A 20,984-nucleotide genomic window follows, 5' to 3' on the forward strand; every position below is an offset into this window, starting at 1 on the left:
TGGCTCTGTTTCATTAGAATGTATATATATATATATATATATATATATATATATATATATAATATATTATTGGGGCTTGGTGCCTACATGATGATGATGAGGCCACAGCTTCCAGTGATAATATTTTTCCTTTTATTATTTTTTAATTATGATAGACACAGAGAGAACTAGAATGAGAGATCTGAGCGATTTGCCGCCTGCTTCTCTGCTCATGAAGCATTCCCTCAGCAGATGGGGAGCAAGGGGCTTGAACCATGATCCTGCACATTGTTGTAAGGCTCTTTTTAAAAGAGACAGGATGAGAAGGATGGGGGCATGGAGATAAAGGTGGTGGGGAGAGGGAGAGCAAGAGAGAACAACACTGAAACTCGGAAGCTTTCTTCATGTGGGGTGGGGCCAAGCTTGGACCTGAGTAGGGACTAGAGAAAGCAGCACACTATCCTGGTGAGCTATTTTGCTGGCCCTGAAGCAGTTAAGAAGTCTGATCTATAAAGTACTTAGCACAGTGCGTTATACAAACTAAGGACACAAATGTCAGGTATTATCATCTCTATGAAATCCTAGTTGTCTTCCACAACCTACTTGAAGAGTCCTAGTGGGAGGCCTTCCCTGACCAATACTCTTTTCCTCGGATACACGTCCCAGCTAAGCAAACCAGAGATCTTAATTGTACTCCAGCCATCACTATGTTCTGAATGACTTTTTTTTGGTGCTATGTTGTGAGCTATTATTTCCCACATGCCTGTGCCCTTGCCCACACTGATCTTCTTGAAAGACTGTGTCTTACGGATTTTGCATCTTTAGTACAGGACTAAGGGCTTGGCCTGGAGAAGGTTGTAATACATTTTTCTGAATGACCAAATAATCTCAAAAGGTCTTGGTAAGGCGTAGGAGACCCTTCCTATTCTCACCTCGAGTAGATGTCCACTCACAGGAATGCCTTCCAGCCACTTCTGGTTTTGTCTCTAGGGTTTTAACTTGTTGCTGGCTCCTTTTCCTGGAAAGTCTTTCTCTTTCATTTTTGCAGCGTGAATTTGTACTCATTTGTCAACCTATCCAAGTGTGACTTGCCCTGTGAATCCTAAATTATAAATTTTATCAGCACAGGGACCTTGGATATTTTTATTTACCTCTGTATCCTTGGACCTGTCATGGTGCTTGGCACATATTAAATGGTCAATAAATACTTGTTAAATAAGTGGATGTGAAAGTGCTTTTTGAGTCCATTGGGGAAGTTAATCATTCCCTCTTTAATACTCTGCTAGTGCTTGGTGTAAATATCTGTCATTACACCTTACTGTATTGTAATTACTTGGAGTTTTCCCTCAGCTGTTATAAACTCCTGAGGATTGTATCACAGCTTTTTTTTTTTTTTTTTTTTTGCTATGTTAAGATTCTGCAACAAGACTTAACACAGCACCTGCTATGTTATAGGTAACAATTCATGTACTCGTTCCTAGCAAGAAGCTGGGTGGGTAAAGCATCACACTCACAAGCAGGCAGCCAGTCCCAAGTTTGAGTCCTGGCATCACATATTCCAAAATGGTGCTCTGGTTCTCTCTCCTCCTCCTCTCTCTCGTAAGTAAATAATCTTTTAAAAGTTTTCTAATAAACAATAGTCATCCTTTTTTTTTCTTCTCCCACACAATAATTATCCTTATTGGGAGATGCTTTTGTAGGATTTTGATAATAAACTATTCTGCACAGTAAGCCATTCCACAAATCTTAGACAGTAAACTGTCCTACACATATTACTTTGAAATAGCTTTATTCCTTGCACTGTGCCAGGTATACTAGGCTATCCAGAGAACACAAGATAAATTTAAAATCAAAGTATGAGCCTTGGGTGGGGTAGGTAGCATGGTGGTTCTGCAAAGATACTCTCGTGCCTGAAGCTCTGAAGTCCCAGGTTCAATCCCCTGCACTATCATAAACCAGAGCTGAGCAGTGCTCTGGTAAGAAAAGAAAAAAAAAAAAAAGTATGAGCCTTCAAAGTACTTCCATTAAGTGATCATATCATAAGCTCTTTATACAAAGTCATATTCAGTCCACTATTGTATCATATAGCTAGATTGAGAGAGAAGAGAATTCTTCTTTTAGTGATCAGAGGAAGCCATTTGGCATTGTATGCTAAAGGGATAGAATAATTTGACTAGGTAAAGGGAAGTGGTGACATCCTGTTCAGTAACTGTCACCTGTTCTCCTCTTTCCTTTATGATTGTACACATGTTGTGTACACAGTATCACATTAAGAAGTTGAGGGCCAATGAAATAACTCACTTGGATAATGTGTTGTGCACAGCCCAAGTTAAAGCTCTGCCTCTACCACATTGAAAAGTTTCAGTGCTGTGGTCTCTTTCTCTGCCTCTCTGATTTTGTTGTTGTTTGTTTGTTTTTTGTTTTGTCACACCAGAGCAATGCTCAGCTCTGGCTTAAGGTGGTATGGGGAATCGAACTTGGGATTTTGGAGCCTCAGGCATGAGAGTCTCTTTGCATAACCATTATACTGTCTACCTTCATCTTCTCTCTGTCTCTATCTTTAAAAAATGAGGAGTGCTGGGTGGTTGTCACCTGGCTAAGTGCACATATTACCATGTGCAAGGACCTGGGTTTGAGCACCTGTTCTCCACCTGCAGGGGGAAGCTTCAGGGTTAGGGAAGCCAGTACTGCAGGTATATCTCTATTTCTTTCCTTTTTTAAAAAATATTTATTTATTTATTCCCTTTTTGTTGCTCTTGTTGTTTTATTGTTGTAGTTGATGTCATTGTTGTTGGATAGGACAGAGAGAAATGGAGAGAGGAGGGGAAGACAGAGGGGGAGAGAAAGACAGACACCTGCAGACCTGCTTCACCACCTGTGAAGCGACTCCCCTGCAGATAGGGAGCCGGGGGCTTGAACCGGGATCCTTACACTGGTCCTTGCGCTTTGCACAACGTGTGCTTAACCCGCTGTGCTCCCGTCCCTATTTCTTTCCTTTTCTATATCCCCTCCCCCTCTCAGTTTCTTTGTCCTATTAAATAAAGGTGGCAGGGGGAAGGCCACTGAGAGCAGTGGGTATTTCATGCAGGCACTGAGCCTCAGTGATAACCCTGGTGGCAAAATATAAATAAATAAATAAATAAATAAATAAAATTACTAGGCGGGAGTGAGAGCGTGTTGCAGAAAACTGAGAAATTTTACACATATATCAACAACTGTTTTTACTGTAAACCATCATTCTCCCAATAAAATAAAATGAAATTGAGGGCTGGGAAGACACTTGTCCAGTAGGGCACACATCTTACCATACGTTATTTTCTGGAATATTACTTATGCTACTTAACCTGCAGGGTTGCTTGCTGGAAGGGCTGTGCTTATGCCTCAGTTTATCAGGTAAACTGATAGTTTCTTCTCTTCATATGTGAAATAGGGGAGGCTTGTGCAGTAAAACCAGTGCTGAGAATGGTGATGAAGTTGGTAACAAGAGTAATAATAATAATGACTGTGCTCACATTTATTGAGCCTATTTTTTTTATTAGTGATTTAATAATGATCAACAAGATTGTGGGATAAGAGGGGTACAATTCCATATAATTCCCACCACCAGAGTTCCGTATCCCATCATCTCCATTGGAAGTTTCCCTATTCTTTATCCCTCTGGGAGCATGGATCACAAATCTTTACATGATGCAGAAGGTGGGAGGTCTGGCTTCTGTAATTGCTTCTCTGCTGGACATGGGCACTGACAGGTCAATCCACACCCCCAGCCTGTCTCTATCTTTCCCTAGTGGGGCAGGGCTCTGGGGAGGTGGAGTTCCAGGACACATTAGTGAGGTTGTCTGCCCAGGTAAGTCAGGTTGGCATCATGGTAGCATTTGCAACTTGGTGGCTGAGAAGCATTATGATATAAAGCAGAACAAATTGTTTAATAATCAGGAACTTAAAGGTAAGAATATAGCAGATGAAATTTGGGTCTTCATGTTGGAAGAAGTTAGGAAGTCTATTTTCGGTATATTCCAGTGGGCCCATAAGTTTACTAATTTTGGCCTGAGCCTGTTGGCTTACATGCAGATGAGCTAAAAGTATTGTCTGAGAAGCTAGTGTCAGTGTTGGGAACAGGACTAGAAAGCTGGATCAGGGTAGAGAGTAGCTCCAAATATGGGAAAAATATATAAATACTGTTAACTGTAAACCCCATCAATTTGATGTAGGGCCCATGTCTGTTCATATTCAGCACAGGAGCCTGTGTAACCTCTGCATCCCTGTCAGTCTGAGCTCATATTCCATGACCATGGAATATGAGCTCACTGCAGGGCCAGTCTTCCTTGGAGTGGCAGAGCATGTTGACCCAGCCTCCTTTCAGAAAGTGGGGCCCAGGAGCCACCCTAAGTGCTTTCCATGTGTTAACTCTTTACATTTTTTTTTTATTTTCCCTTTTGTTGCTCTTTTTTTTTTTAATTGGGGAATTAGTGTTTTACATCCAACAGTAAATATAATAGTTTGTACATGCATAACATTCCCCAGTTTCCCATATAACAATACAACCCCCACTAGGTCCTCTATCATCTTTCATGGACCTGTATTCTCCCCACCCACCCACCCCAGAGTCTTTTACTTTGGTGCGATACGCCAATTCCATTTCAGGTTCTACTTGTGTTTTCTTTTCTGATCTTGTTTTTCAACTTCTGCCTGAGAGTGAGATCATCCCATATTCATCCTTCTGTTTCTGACTTATTTCACTTAACATGAATTTTTCAAGGTCCATCCAAGATCGGCTGAAAACGGTGAAGTCACCATTTTTTACAGCTGAGTAGTATTCCATTGTGTATATATACCACAACTTGCTCAGCCACTCATCTGTTGGTGGACACCTGGGTTGCTTCCAGGTTTTGGCTATTACAAATTGTGCTGCCAAGAACATATGTGTACACAGATCTATTTGGATGGATGTGTTGGGTTCCTTAGGATATATCCCCAGGAGAGGGATTGCAGGGTCATAGGGTAGGTCCATTTCTAGCCTTCTGAGAGTTCTCCAGACTGTTCTCCACAGAGGTTGGACCAATTGACATTCCCACCAGCAGTGCAGGAGGGTTCCTTTGACCCCACACCCTTTCCAGCATTTGCTGCTGTTACCTTTTCTGATGTATGACATTCTCACAGGAGTGAAGTGGTATCTCATTGTTGTCTTTATTTGTATTTCTCTGACAGAGACTTGGAGCATTTTTTAAATGTGTTTCTCGGCCTTTTGGATCTCTTCTGTGGTGAATATTCTGTCCAAGTCCTCCCCCTATTTTTGGATGGGGTTATTTGTTGTCTTGTTGTTGAGTTTGGCAAGCTCGTTATATATGTTGATTATTAAACTCTTATCTGACGTATGGCATGTAAAGTTCTTCTCCCATTCTGTGAGGGGTCTCTTGGTTTGGGTAGTGGTTTCTTTTGCTGTACAGAAGCTTTTTAATTTGATGTAGTCCCATAGGTTTATACTTGCCTTAGTCTTCTTTGTAATTGGATTCGTTTCACTGAAGATGTCTTTAAAATTTATGCGGAAAAGAGTTCTGCCAATATTTTCCTCTAAGTATCTGATAGTTTCTGGTCTAACATCCAAGTCCTTGATCCACTTGGAATTTACTTTTGTATTTGGTGAAATACAGTGGTTCAATTTCATTCTTCTGCATGTTTCAACCATTGTTTCCAGCACCATTTGTTGAAGAGACTCTGCTTTCCCCATTTAATAGTCTGGGCACCTTTGTCAAAGATTAGATGTCCATACATGTGGGGCCTCATTTCTGGGCTCTCAGTTCTATTCCACTGGTCAGTGTGTCTGTTCATGTTCCAGTACCAAGCATTTGATGACAATGGCCCTATAATACAGTTTTAAATCTGGGAGTGTGATGCCTCCGGTTCTGTTCTTTTTTCTCAAGATTGTTTTGGCAATTCTAGGTCTTTTCTGGTTCCAGATAAACATTTGTAGCATTTTTTCTATTCTCCTAAAAAATGTGGTTGGGATCTTGATGGGGATAGCATTAAATTTGTAGATGGCTCTGGGTAATATATTCATTTTGATGATGTTAATTCTCCAACCCATGAACATGGAATATCTTTCCACTTCTTTGTGTCTTTTTCAATTTCTTTGAGTAGTGACTCATAATTTTCAGTATACAAGTCTTTCACTTCCTTGGTTAGATTTACTCCTAGATATTTTATTGTTTTTGTTGCTATAGTAAAAGGAATTGATTTCTGGATTTCAGTGTCTTCTAACTTAGTGTTTGCATAGAGGAGTGCCACTGACTTTTCAATGTTAATTTGATAGCCTGACACCTTACTGTATTGCCTGATGATTTCCAAAAGCTTCTTGCTGGATTCCTTAGGTTTTTCTATGTATACTATCATGTCATCTGCAAATAGGGAGAGTTATAATTCTTCTCCTCCATGGATATGAGGGCGACCTGGCTGAGACATCTTCACCCCATTGATCGCCAGGGTTGATTCGGCTGATCTGGCTGGCTAGGCGGGTGTCCCCTTCATCCCTCAACACTCCATGTGCGTCCCTCCCGAAGCTGCGTGCTCAGTTGAAGAGGTCGGCCTTCTGGAATAGAGACAGACCCGTCTTCGGTCGAGGGTATACGAGTAGCTGCGCTCCCCTGCTAGAACCTCCAAACAAGCTCTCAAGGTCCTTTTATTTTTTAATTGTTATAGTTATTGATGTTGTTGTTGTTGGATAGGACAGAGAGAAATGGACAGAGGAGGGGAAGACAGAGAGGGGGAGAGAAAGATAGACATCTGCAGACCTGCTTTACCGCCTGTGAAGTGATTCTCCTGCAGGTGGGGAGCCGGGGGCTCGAACCAGGATCCTTACGCCATTCCTTGCGCATCGCATCACGTGCGCTTAACCCACTGTGCTACTTCCCGACTCCTAATTGTTTACATTCTAATAGTAGCTCTGTGAAATGGATCCTTTCATCATTTATATTTTCCAGATGAGTCTTCTGCACAGGGAGCTTAAGTAGTTTGCCCAGGTCATGCAGCTGAAAGTAGCAGGACTATGATTTATGCCAGACTGTCTGGTTCCATGGGCTGCCCTCTATGAGGTGAACTGAAAGAAAAAAAAGGTAGAAGTTTGTGAATTCCAAGCAGCAAAAGTCAAAAATCTTGGGATATTAAGACCATTGTGCTTCTGTTATCAGTTTATTCCAAGTAATTTTGCCACAGTCTTACCACATTCAATTTCTTCTTCTAGCGTTTGCCACCACATTCAATAAAAGTGCTACTCAGTAGAGTTCAGGTAGGGTGCATTTGAATGGTCATGGTTAATTTGGTTAATCTCTTTTTACTCTCTTAAGGGAAAGTGATTTCTTTTGTTGGTTGCAATAGAAAGCTTTTTATTAAAAAGTCTCTGGAATGTGCTGATCCTTTCAGATTCACACTTTAAAGTGCTCTAGAAGCCTGTCTTCCATTTATAAGATTGACATGCCAGTATCTCTGCCCTGTCTTCACCAGTAGAATGGTGCCCATTTTATTGCTTATGAGTGAATTATTAGTGTGCTCTGCACCACCACCCAGCCCCCATGAATTATTTTTCCTAATTGATTTTTTTAAACTTGGTATTAAATTTAAACCTATTTGGGATCCATATTTGGACATAAATAAGAAAACATTTTTTTTGTTATATATGCAATTTTTCTGTTCTGTGGCTGCTAATTTTTTCTATTTCAGTCCTAAAATTTTAAGATCTAAAAGTTGACTGTACATAGTCCCCAAGGATAGGTATGGCTTTGTCCAGTTACTCTCAGTGTGTACTGGGAGTAGTACACAAAGAAAAAAAAAATGTCTTGGAGGCAGGGGTGGGAGGATTGTCTCAGAGAGTAGAGTATATTCCTTGCCATGCCTGAGACCACCAAATTTGATCCTTAGGAACACCAAATATTATAAAGCAGTGTTCTGATTTCTCTTACATACACATAAAATAAATGAATGCATCTTCAAGTTTTTAAAAATGGTTTGTTTGTGGGACCGAGGCCAGGTGGTGGTGAACTCATTTGAGCGCCCATGGTACAGTGCACAAGGACCCAGGTTCAAGCTCCTGGCCCCCACCTGCAGGGGGAAAGCTTCATGAGCGGTGAAGCAGTGCTGTGCATGTCTCTCCTTTCTACCCTTCTTGGTGTTCCCCTTCCATCTCCATTTCTCTGTCTCTAGCTAATAAATTGATTTTAATTTTTTCTCTTTTTACCAGACCACTGCTCAGCTCTGGCTTATGGTGGTGTGGAGGATTGAACCTAGGCCTTTGGAGCCTCAGACATGAGAGTCTGGTTGCTAAACCATTATGCTATCTACCCCTGCCCATAAATGGACTTTTAAAAGCACTTACTTATTTGTGGGGCTCGGCAGTGACAGACCTGATTAAATGGACACATTTCAGTGCACAAGGACCTGTGTTCAAGCCCCTGATCCTCACCTCATCTGCAGGGGGAAATCTTCATGAGTAGTGAAGCAGTGCAATAGGTGTCTGTCTGTTTCCTTATCTACCTCCCCTTCACACTCTCAATTCCTTTCTGTCTCTACCCCATAGTAAATAAATAAAGATATATATTTTGCCTCCAGGGTTATTGCTGGAGGCTTGGTGCCTGCATTATGGATCCACTGCTCCTGGTAGCCATTTTTCCCATTTTTGTTGCCCTTGTTGTTATTGCTATTGTCGCCGGATAGGATAGAGAGAAATAGAGAGAGGAGGGAAGACAGAGGGGGGAGAGAAAGATAGACACCTGCAGACCTGCTTCTCTGCTTGTGAAACAACTCCCCTGCAGGTGGGGAGCCGGGGCTTGAACTGGGATCCTTCAGCCAGTCTTTGTGCTTTGCACCATGTGCGCTTAACCCACTTTGCTACCACCTGGCCCCCAAAGATATATATTTTAAAAGATTTATTTGTTAATGAGAGAGGAAGAACCAGAACATCACTCTGGTCTATGAAACGCCAGGGGTTGAACTCAGGACCTGATGCTTGGGAGTCCAAGGCTTTCTCCACTGCATTACCTCATGGGTCTCAAATGAGTAAACTGTTACTAGGAAAAAAGAGAAAGAAAAAAAAAAAAAGGAAAGAAGAGAAAGAATGGAAGAAAAGTCACTTTGGTACCAAGGTTGCTCAGAAGCTAGTGGGAAAGCAGCTTTGTAGGTAAGTATATACAAAAGGTGTAGACACAATAATAAAAGTCTGTACAGGTAGTAAAGCATCCAGAAAGGAATGTGGTAAATGAGGGGTGGGAAGCTTCACAGACATGGTGATGCTTGAAGAGTCTTTAAAAATTCATAGGTGCTTATCATGTGGTTGAAGCCAAGAAAGAGCATCCCAGGTAGACAGTGTGAAATACTGTGATTCATTTAGTCAACTTCATTTTTCATTTTCCTCTCCCCTCTCCTCCCCTCAGCAATTTCAAATAATATGACATGTCAAACAAATGCTGAGACTGGAAAAAATGGAGCCAAGTCATCCACATCTTCTTCTGCCATTCTAAAGAGTTTGGGCTTCTCTAGGTTAATGAGTTGGAATGATCTGATGTGGAGTCCTGAACCCATGTAGAAATACCAGATGGAAGGTCTCCAATGCAGAGCAGAACTTGAAAGCAAGAAAGAGAAATCCTGAGGTGTCAGGAAGAGAGAAGAAATTAACACCCAGCACTGTAAATGAGAGTCATAGCTGAATAGTTCTGTGTGAACTGTTGCTTAGGGGCTGAGGATGTAACTAGTGTAGGGACAGTAGATAAGACCTTGGGCTAATAATAACCCTCATTTTACTGGGGGCCAAAAACCGAACTACCAAACTTGTGAAAAATAAAGTAGGAAATTTTCATCCACTAGTTCAAGTAAACAGCATGACAATTTCTCTCTCTCTCTCTCTCTCTCTCTCTTTTTTTTTTTTTTTGCCTCCAGGGTTATTGCTGGGGCTCAGTGTCTGCACTACAAATCCACTGCTCCTGGAGGCTATTTTTTCCCTGTTGTTGCCCTGTTGTTGTTATTGTTGCCATTGCTGTTGTTGTTGTTGGATAGGACAAAAAGAAATTGAAAGAGGAGGGGAAGACTGAGAAGGGGAAGAGAAAGACACCTTCAGCCCTGCTTCACAACCTGTGAAGCGACCCCTCTGCAGATGGGGAGCTGGGGGCTCGAACTGGGATCCTTGCGCTGGCCCTTGCACTTGGCACCATGTGCGCATAACCCGCTGCACTACTGCCTGGCCCGACAATTATCATCTCAGAAACTTAGATGGCAAAAGAGTTCACTAGAATAAAATTAGAACCTTGCCTTTATTACTGCGCACAGGCATATGTGGACTGTAAATTTACATTATCTACAATATTCATTAAGAAAAAAATTGATCCAGAACCAGGGAAATCCAAAGACTGGCAAAAGCAGTTGTGTGATTTCCTTGTAAAGACATCTCACAACCGTGGCTACAAAGAACTCCCTTGAAAAACAGCCTTCATTAAAGTTGAATTCATGGGGCAGGGTGGTGGCACACCTGGTTGAGCACACATGTTAAAATGCACAAGAACCCAGGTTTAAGCCCCCGGTCCCCACCTGTAGGTAGGGAAACTTTACGAGTGGTGAAGCAGTGTTGCAGGTGTCTCTCTGTCTCTCTTCCTCTCTATCTCCCCTTCCCTCTTGATTTCTGACTATCTCTATCTGATAAATAAAGAGAAAAAGATGAACTCATGTTCAAAAATTGCAAACTTCATAAGATAATTAATTTCCAGGAGGGAGAATGAGCAGATAGATATAAGTAATAGATTTTTTTTTTCTTTAAGAAGAGATTAGAGAATAATCTGGTGGTCGGGGAGGTGGCACAGTGGATAAGGCATTGTATTGTCAAGCATGAGGTCCTGAGTTCAGTCTCTGGCAGCACATGTACCAGAATAATGTCTGGTTCTTTCTCTCTCTCCTCTCCTGTCTTTCTCATTAATAAATAATATCGAGAGAGAGAGAGAAGTCTGAAATGGATTTCATTTTTCTGTATATATTTATTTGACAGGACAGAGAAAAATTGAGAAGGGCACGAGGAGATAGGGAGAGGAAAAGAGAAGACAGCTGCAGCACTGTTTTTTAAAAAAATATTTATATATTTATTCATTCCCTTTAGTTGCCCTTGTTGTTTTATTGTAGTTATTGTTGTTATTATTGATGTCGTCATTGTTGGATAGGGCAGAGAGAAATGGAGAGAGGAGGGGAAGACAGAGAGGGGCAGAGAAAGACACCTGCAGACCTGCTTCACCTCCTGTGAAGCGACTTCCCTGCAGGTGGGGAGCCAGGGGGGCTTGAACTGGGGTCCTTAACACTGGTCCTTGCACTTTGCGCCATCTGTGCTTAACCTGCTGCGCTGCAGCACTGTTTTTTGCTTTTGAAACTTTCTCCCTATAGGAGGGATAGGGGCCTTGAACACTGGTCCTTGTACATGGTGTGGTCAGCCAGGTCAGCCATCACCTGGGCCCCTGAAATGGATTTTTTTTTTTGCCTCCAGGGTTATTGCTGCGCTAGGTGCCTGCACCACGAATCCCCTGCTCCTGAAGGGCATTTTTGTCCCTTTTGTTGCCCTTGTTGTTTTATGGTTGTTGTGGTTATTATTGTTGTTGTTATTAATGTCATTGTTGTTGGATAGGACAGAGAGAAATGGAGAGAGGAGGGGAAGGCAGAGAGGGGGAGAGAGAGACAGACACCTGCAGACCTGCTTCACTGCCTGTGAAGCGACTCCCCTGCAGGTGGGATCCTTCTGCCGGTTCTTGCGCTTTGTGCCACATGGGCTTAACCCGCTGCGCTACCACCTGACCCCCTGAAATGGATTTTAAATGTTAAATATGTTCACAGAGATAAAGAAAGGAATAGAAAGTATAAGAGAAGTATAGGGTCGTATAAAAATAAAACTGGAAGATCTTGAGAGGGGAAGACAACTTGCCCAGTGAAAAAAATCTATCTGTTGACACATTAAACTGTTTTCTAGCAGACAAGCCAGAGAAGTAGTGAATTAAAAGCCAGGGCAATACTTCGATCATATCTTAGAAAAAAAAAGAAATGTGAAAGGAAAAGTAACAAACCTGAAGGACAAAGAAGTCAAGTAGAGTTCTGATAATGATATCTAATGTGGAAGCTTCTGAGGAGGACAATATAGATTTCATTGGGCATACATTTTAAAAGTTGTAGAAGGAAACGCTAAAATGATATAAGTGGAAACAACTTCTAAATCATCAAAGAGAAGATTATATAAAAAAAAATAAAACCTGGGATGTTAAATAGAACATAACAGAGAAAAAGAAACAAGGAGAAAATATATCTAAGTGGCCGGCTGGTGGTGCACCTGGTTGAGCGCACATGTTACGTTCAAGCCCCCGGTCCTCACCTACAGGGGGAAAGCTTTGTAAGAGGTGAAGCAGTGCTGCAGGTATCTTTCTCTCTCCCTCTCTATCAGCCCCTTCCCTCTTGACTTCTGACTGACTCTATCCAAAAAATAAAAATAATTAAAAAAATTTTTTTAAAAAGAGGATATATCTAATTATACCAGTAATCACAATCAGTGTACATGGAGGGGCCAGATGGTGGCACGCACCGTAAAGCACACCTGTTCCTGTGTTTGGGGACCTGGGTTCAGGCCCCTGTCTCTTGCCTGCAGAGGGGGAAGCTTCATGAGCAGTGGAGCAGTGCTGCAGCTCTCTCTTCTATTTCTGTTTCACTGTCTTATTAATCAACCAACCAATCAATCAATGAAAGAAGGAGGAGGAGGAAGAAGAAGAAGGAAAAGAAGAAGAAGGAAGAGGAGGAGGAGGGTGAGGAGGAGGAGGAAGAGAAGAAGAGGAAGAGGAGGAGCAGGAGGAAGAAGGAGAAGAAGAAGAAGAAGAAGAAGAAGAAGAAGAAGAAGAAGAAGAAGAAGAAGAAGAAGAAGAAGGAGAAGAAGGAAGAAGAAGGAGAAGAAGAAGAAGAAGAAGAAAAGAAGAAGGAGAAGAAGGAAGAAGAAGGAGAAGGAGAAGAAGGAAGAAGAAGAAAGAAAAGCAGGCTCCGAAACCCAGACATAACTCTGGCAGCAAAATAAATAATGCCTTTTGTTAAAAGAGCTTTTCAGATTAGATGGGATCGGGAGAAACAAAATAACACCACAGGATTATTGAAAGCAGAATGATGCTGGAAAGTTGAAAGTAAAAGGGATGGGAGACAGGTGAGTATGTCAGAGGCAGAAGTTCAGCAGCAGTTGTGGAAGCTGGCTCAGTGCATGTGCCAGGAGCTGGAGCCCTAACACAACATATATTAAAGCGGTGTCCTGACTTCTCTTTCTCTCTCATCAAGTAAGTAAAATCTTTTTTTAAAATTAAATTAAATTTATTTATTTTCCCTTTTGTTGCCCTTTTTTACTGTTGACGCTGTTGACTGGCTACGGAAGAAGGGCAAACGCTAGAAGAAGAATTGTTGTTGTAGTTATTATTGTTGTCATTGTTGGATAGGACAGAGAGAAATGGAGAGAGGAGGGGAAGACAGAGAGGGGGAGAGAAAGATAGACACCTGCAGACTGCTTGTGAAGCGACTCCCCTGCAGGTGGGGAGCTGGGGGCTCGAACCGGGATCCTTACTCCGGTCCTTGCTCTTTGCACCACATGTACTTGACCTGCTGCGCTACCGTCTGACTCCCTATCTTTCTTTTATTTATTTATTTATTTATTTATTTATTTATTTATTTTATTAAAAAAGGGAGACATTAACAGAACCGTAGGATAAGAGGGGTACAACTCCACACAATTCCCACCACTAGATCTCTACATCCCCTCCCCTCCCCTGATAGCTTTCCTATTCTTTATCCCTCTGGGAGTATGGACCCAAGATCATTGTGTGTTGCAGAAGGTGGAAGGTCTGGCTTCTGTAATTGCTTCCCCGATGAACATGGGCGTTGACTGGTCGATCCATACTCCCAGTCTGCGTCTCTCTTTCCCTAGTAGGGTGGGTCTCTGGGGAAGCTGGGCTCCAGGACACATTGGTAGGATCGTCTGTTCAAGGAAGTCTGGTCGGCATCATGCTGACATCTGGAACCTGGTGGCTGAAAAGAGAGTTAACATACAAAGCCAAACAAATTGTTGAACAATCATGGACCTAAAGGCTGGAATAGTGCAGATGAAGTGTTGGGGGGTACTCACTGTAGACTATTGTGTACTTTTGCTTTCAGGTATATATTTTGCCCTAGTTTATGGATACGTGTGAACATATGCTCTATCTCAGGGGATCTGGTCTATATCTAGGTTTTGGGACTTTGTTAGGAAGTGAACCACCTGGAATGGAATTAAAGAATACTATGAATGGAAAGGTCTCACCCAAGTAATGGAGTTGAAGGGTTGTCATTCCACACCTGAAGTCTCTGGTCACAGTCTGAAGTGAAGCATGCTGATGTGGCACTCATTGCGTAGATTAGGTTGTGATCAGTGGATGCAATATTATTTGATATGCATTGAGAGAAGCATGTAGGAAAGTGGGCCCCACCCTAAGGTTCCAGGACTGGAGGAAATATAGGCTCTATAGTGGAAATGTGAGGTTCCTGCTGTCTTAGGGTTCAAGAAGACAATGGATTGTTATTGTTATCATCACATTATTTGGTAATTGGGTTAACTTTGAAGAGTCCTTTTGTTAGGATTTGCTGTACAATACCCAACATCTTGTATATAGCTGTGCCACTGGTTGCTTCTGTTCTCCCTGGTCTAGGCTTTTGAGAGAGTCAGCATATCAAAGACTCAGCCTATGTATTAAAAAGATTCAGTCTGTGCTTTAAAAAGTTTGAGACATACAATCAATTTTTCCCCTGTCATATTAATTAAATAGTGATTTATATGACTACAAATTAGTAGGAGTGTACATAAATGCCATTCCCACCACTAAAAAGACTGTGTCCCATCCCACACCCCCACCCCACCCCCACCGCCCTGAAAGCCGAATGTCCACCCTTACCCCCACCCCAGGGATTTTACTTTGGTGCCCTACTCTAGATTTAGTCAGATCCTGCTTTTAGTTTCCCTTTCTGTTCTTCTTTCTTAACTTCTGTTGATGAGTGGGATCATCCCATACTCATCTTTATCTTTCTGACTTAGCTCATTTAACATAATTCCTTCTAGCTCCATCCAAGATGGGTCAGAGAAGGTAGTTTCATTGTTCTTAATAGCTGCATAGTATTCCATATGTATATATACCACAGCTTTCTCAGACACTCATTTGTTGTTGGGCACCTGGGTTGCTTCCAGGTTTTAGCTATTATGAATTGTGCTGCTATGAACATAGGTGTACATATCTAATCTTTCTTTTAAAGAGCATTTAATTGGGGCGGAGGAGAGAGCATAGTGGTTATACAAAAGGACTTTTCCTGCCTGAGGGTCCAAAGCCTCGGGTTTGAGAACACCATATTACCATCAGCCAGTGCTGAGCAGTGTTCTGTTCTCTTTCTGTGTGTATCATTCTCTATATCTCTCTCCAATATTTTTAAAAAATAGGGAGTCAGTGGGTGGCACAGTGGGTTAAGCGCATGTGGTTCAAAGTACAAGGACCAGCAGTAAGGATCCTGGCTTCCTGCCTGCAGGGGAGTCGCTTCACAAGTGGTGAAGCAGGTCTGCAGTTATCTGCCTTTCTCTCCCCCTCTCTGTCTTTCCCTCCTCTCTCCATTTCTCTCTGTCCTATCTAACAACAACGACATCAATAACTACAATGTTAAACAACAAGGACAACAAGAGGGAAAATAAATAAATATAAAAAATTAAATTAAATAAATAGGATTTAAGTGAAGCAATGTTCATGGTAGGAAAAATGAGAAAAATCTCTAAGTATCTATGAAGGGTATAAATTTAAAATCTTAAAATATCTGTATATAAAAACAGTGGCATAGCTAGGAAGGTGACTCAGTGGGTAACATGTAGGATTTGCAGGTAAGAGGTCCCAGGTTTGTGCCTCTCTGGTTTCATATAATAAACAAGCCTTTAGTGGGTTTATGTACCAGTATGGAGAAATCAAGAAAATGCATTGAGGGCAGAAAGCAAGTTGTGGAGTGATGATATTTACACTTTCTTCCAATTGAAACCATCCCTTACCTGACTTCATTTGTTTATTTTTCATACCATTTAACATAGCAAACAACAACTAGTATTTTTCATACCATTTGTATTTACGATATAAAAACTGCTTTTTGTTGTAACAGATGATTAAGAGAGAACTTGGTCTCAGTTTTGGTCATGGCCTACAAAGCAGTGGCTATCAAATGGTATTCCCAAATGACATTCCAGACTGTCTATGTGGAATTTATAAGGCAGTAGAAGAAGACCAGTTTTGGAATCTTGACTTCACCCACCATCACCAACTATAATTTGCCTAAGACTTTAAATAAGGCTGAAGTATTAAAAAAAAAAAAAAGTTTATTTGGATACAATGGAAGGACTGTGTAGTCTTTTCACTTCAAGAACTTGCCCTTAGCTCCTAGACTTGGTCAATGCAGAAGATAGACATAAGCCTGAGAACGTTTGAAAACAGGGCAGAGACATGGCAGCACTGGGACACTAACCCTCAGAATGGGCATAGCAAATAAGCCACGGGGGCCAGGTAGTGGAGCATCTGGTTGAACGCACATGTTACAGTATGCAAGGACCTGGGTTCAAGCCCCAAGCCCCCAGCCCCCACCTGCAGGGAGAAAGCTTTGCGAGTGGTGAAGCAGTGTCGTAGGTGTCTCTCTCCTTCTCTATCACCCCCTTCTCTCTCAGTTTCTGGTTGTCTCTATTCAATCAATAAGTAAAGATAATTAAAAAGGATTTATTAGGGAGTCGGGCGGTAGCACAGTGGGATAAGCACAGGTGGCACAAAACGAAAGGAACAGCGTAAGAATCCCGGTTCAAGCTCCAGGCTCCCCACCTGCAGGGGAGTCGCTTTACAAGTGGTGAGGCAGGTCTGCAGGTGTCTCTCTGTCTCTCTCCCTCTCTATCACCCCCTTCTCTCTCAATTTCTGGCTGTCTCTATTCAATAAATAAAGATAGTTCAAAAAGATTTATTAAAAAGAAAGAGAAGCAAGGGCTGACTTGGAGTTGAACTAAAGGGGCCAAATCCCAAAAGACTGTTGGAAAGACAATGGAGTGCTTACAGAGAGTCTGGATGAAGTGAGTTGCCACAAACTGGATGCTTAGGGTGGACCTGGAAGCAGCTGGCTGGAAGGGACATTGCCAGGATTATTAGAACTTCAGGTAAGAGCTCAAAAAGGAGCGTTCTCCAAGGAGCCATAAAAGTGCCTCATAAGAGGGAAAGTCAGCTTTAAATGTCTGCCAAGTTTAGAGAGCACAAAAAACTGGTTAGCACATATCATAACAAAAAGTAGGCTTTTCCCTTCTCTGGCTTCCCTTTCCCACCTTCAGCCTCAAGGGGTCAGAGACCAAAGCAAATGAGCAGTTAGTGGGAAGGAGAAACAAAGGTGTGGAAGTCGAGGAGTCAGTATCTCCTCCCACAGCGCGTGGCAGCAGAGGTGTTGGATTAGTGGAATCGACTCTCCCCACAGACTGCTAGGCTGGAAGTAGAAGCCAGCCAGGGGCAGACATCAAGATGTTTTGGTTGCTTTTAATTCAGCTGTCACATCCTGACAACTTTTCACAAAGTGAGCACTATGTGTCACCAGCATCCAGGTGAAGAGAGAGAGCATCAGCGGAAGCCCCCTGTGTTGCCTTCCCTTTCCTGGCTGGACCCACCTCCCAGCATTGTAACTACCCAAGAAAAGATATTTTTGTGATTATAAAAGCAACTTGCTTATTGTGTCTCCTGCTTTACTTTTTTGTCTTTTTTAATCTGCTCCAAGTAGCCATCTCTCTTTCCCTTTTCCTTCCTCCCTCCTTCCCTTCCTTCCTTCCTTCCTTTCTTTCTTAATATTTTATTTATTTATTTTGGATACAGACAGAACTTGAGAAGGAAGGAAGAGAGGGAGAGAGGGAGAGAGGGAGAGAGAGAGAACGAGAACACACCATGGGGGGGAAGAATTCCCCAGGGACCCAGGGACCTGGTTCAAGCCCCTGGTCATCACCTGCAGGGGGAAAGCTTCATGAGTGGTGAAGCAGGGCTGCAGGTGTCTCTGTCTCTCTCCTCCACCCCCCATTTCTATCTCTATCCAATAATAAATGAATTTGAAGAGCTTTCTCATTGTCTTTACCCAGTACTTACTTAACTCTTCACTCTTAACGTAAAGATGCTTTGGAGACCAGGTGGTGGCACACCCGGTTAAGCGCATATAGTACTAAGCACAAGGACCTGTGTGAGGATCTGAAGTCAAGCCCCCAGCTCCCCACCTGAAGAGGAGATGCTTCACAAGCAGTGAAGCAGGTCTGCAAGCATCTTTCTTTCCTTTCCCTCTCAATCCTATCTAACAAAAATGGGGGGAACCTCTGGGGTGGGTTGGGGGAGAGTTCAGGTCCTGGAACAGGATGGCAGAGGACCTAGTGGGGGTTGTATTGTAGTGTGGAAAAATGAGAAATGTTATGCATGTACAAACGATTGTATTTACTATTGACTGTAAATCATTAATCCTCCACTTAGAAAAAAAAAAAAAAGAGCGTAAAAATGGCTGTCAGGAGCCATAGATTTGTAGTGCTGGCAGCCGAGCCCCAGAGCACTGCTCTCATCTCTAGTTATAGTGATACCACGGATTGAACCTGGGGCCTTTGGAGTTTTAGGTAAGAGAGTTATTTTTGCATAACCATTATGCTATCCCCTCAGCCAAGATGCATACTTTTAAGAGTCATTGTAGTTCAAGATGCTTAAAGAGGGCTGCAGAGATTGCAAATTAGTAGTGTACCTGACTTTGCATGCCTGAAGGCTACGAAAAATCCCAGGTTCAATTTCATACACACCATAAACCGGAACTAAGCTGTGCTCTGCTCTCTCTCTCATTCTCTCTCTCTCTCTCTTTCTCTCATTCTCTCTCATTCTCTCTCTCCCTCTCTCATTCTCTCTCTCTCTCTTTCTCTTCTTCCTATTCCTCCTCCTCATTTTCTGTCTTCACTCTGACTCTCATGAAAGTCAATAAATGTATATATTTTTAAAGATGCTTTGGAGGGGGTCGGGCGGTGGCGCAGTGCATTAAGCACATGTGGCAAAAAGCGCAAGGACCGGTGTAAGGATACCAGTTCGAGCCCGGCTCCCCAACTGCAGGGGAGTCGCTTCACAGGCGGTGAAGCAGGTCTGCAGGTGTCTATCTTTCTCTCCCCCTCTCTGCCTTGCCCTCCTCTCTCCATTTCTCTCTGTCCTATCCAACAACGAACAACATCAACAATGGCAATAATAATAACCACAACGAGGCTACAACAACAAGGGCAACAAAAGGGGGGAAAAAATGGCCTCCAGGAGTGGTGGATTCATGGTGCAGGCACCGAGCCCAGCAATAACTCAAAAAAAAAGATGCTTTGGATGTGGAAAATAGCTTACACTGTTGAGTGCACACTTCACCATGCACAGCGCCCAGCGTTTGAATCCCTGCGACACACGTAGGAGCACTATGCTCTGCACCCAGGGAAGCGACATGAATGGTGGGGCGGTGCTGTGCTATCTCTTCTTCTTTCTTCTCTCTCTCTCTCTCTCTGCCTTTATCTGAAATAAATAAATGATTAATTAATTAAAAGACAGGAAAGAAAAAAGAGAGAGAGAATCCTTTGGGAACAGTGGACTCACAGACACAGAGCTGTGGTACCGAAAAACAAAAAATTTACTGAAAGATGCTTAAAGAACATAAATCCTGAAAGAGCTAAAAGGAGCCTCCCTCGTATTTTTTTAAATGTTATCTTTATTTATTGGATAAAGAGAGCCAGAAATTGAGAGTGTAGGGAAAGATAGAGAGGGAGAGCAAAAGAGACACCTGCAGCCCTGCTTCACCACTCACAAAAAGCTTTCCCCCGCAGGTGGGGACCAGGGCCTTGAACCCAGGTCCTTGCACATTGTAACATGTGTGCTCAACCCAGTGCGTCACCACCTGACCCCAGTCTCCCTAGTTTTCTTCTAGAAACAGAAGGCAGAGGTGATGAGTTTGGCGAAGAGAGTAAGGCAACTAAACTTTATAATATTTTATGTGAAATGGCAAAATGTTTAGCTTTTTCTTTTCATCATGATGAGTTAGTTTGTACTTTTATATGTGTTTGAAGTTTTTTTTTTTGTTGTTTTGTTTTTGTTTTTTAATCTTACAAGAGAAAATTTGGGTTTTATCACCTAGGAAGTAGGGAGCTGTTGAAGTGTGTTTTTTATTGTCGAAATAAATGTCTTTATGACTTCTTTGCTCTCTGTCCTTGCCTGTGAATGAAGACACTTAAGTGAGCGATAGGGTGGGTTCACCTCAGCATCATTTTATTTTCTTCTCACCCTTAGTGCTTCTCACTGCTAAGTACCCAATGGCGTCTGACACGCTAAGATTAAAACTTGCACTTTTCCTAATAGATGCAACTCTTTTCCTGATTTGCAGTAAGCAAGACCTGCTTTTAAGCAATTACCCATCATTTGGGGCCTTCACACACACTGTGCTTTGGTTCAGGTCATAATCAATAATTCATAGGTCAATGGGAGTCCCATTAGCTCAGGTGAAGGCAGATGTCTTTCTAATGAAAATGTTCCATTTTCCAAATGACTTTTCTTTTTTCCCAGAGAGTTGTGGTTGTAGAAGACATAAAAAGATGGAAAAATATGCTGGAGCTTCCTGATCAAACCAAAGAAAATCTGGTTGAAGTCTTACAAGAATTGAAAAAGAAACTGCCTTCCAGGGAAGTGTTAAAATCAACACGGATAGGTATGTGCTTTCTGAATTTTGTGGAGAGTGTTTATATTTTGTTGCTTCCTTTTCTTTCCTCCCTCAAACATTTAAGTTATCATGTCAGTGCTTTTCAGTCTCGTCTGTGAGGAGGGACCATTGTTTAAAACATTCCATTAGTTACAAGCCAGTACTTTTCTTATAGTAAGGTTACCAGAGGGGGAAAAAATGAAAGTATAAAAATACAAGAACTGCTTTTT

At 42.2% G+C, this 20,984-nt stretch overlaps 1 protein-coding gene and 1 long non-coding RNA gene across 4 annotated transcripts in view; one reads left to right on the forward strand and one right to left on the reverse strand.

The window, feature by feature from the left end:
* The window catches only part of LOC132542923 (uncharacterized), a 226,127-nt gene that overhangs the window by 59,232 nt on the left and 145,911 nt on the right, over nucleotides 1-20,984 (reverse strand). The window lies entirely within an intron of this gene.
* TCEANC2 (transcription elongation factor A N-terminal and central domain containing 2) overlaps nucleotides 1-20,984 on the forward strand; it is a 70,633-nt gene that overhangs the window by 4,485 nt on the left and 45,164 nt on the right. For all 3 annotated transcript variants that reach the window (XM_060206235.1, XM_060206233.1, XM_060206234.1), the window contains exon 3: nucleotides 20,622-20,763. In XM_060206235.1, coding sequence (XP_060062218.1) covers nucleotides 20,622-20,763 — 142 coding nt within the window. The remainder of the gene's footprint in view (nucleotides 1-20,621; nucleotides 20,764-20,984) is intronic.

The sequence above is a fragment of the Erinaceus europaeus genome, chromosome 13 (genome assembly GCF_950295315.1).
Source record: "Erinaceus europaeus chromosome 13, mEriEur2.1, whole genome shotgun sequence".
Lineage (NCBI taxonomy): Eukaryota > Metazoa > Chordata > Mammalia > Eulipotyphla > Erinaceidae > Erinaceus > Erinaceus europaeus.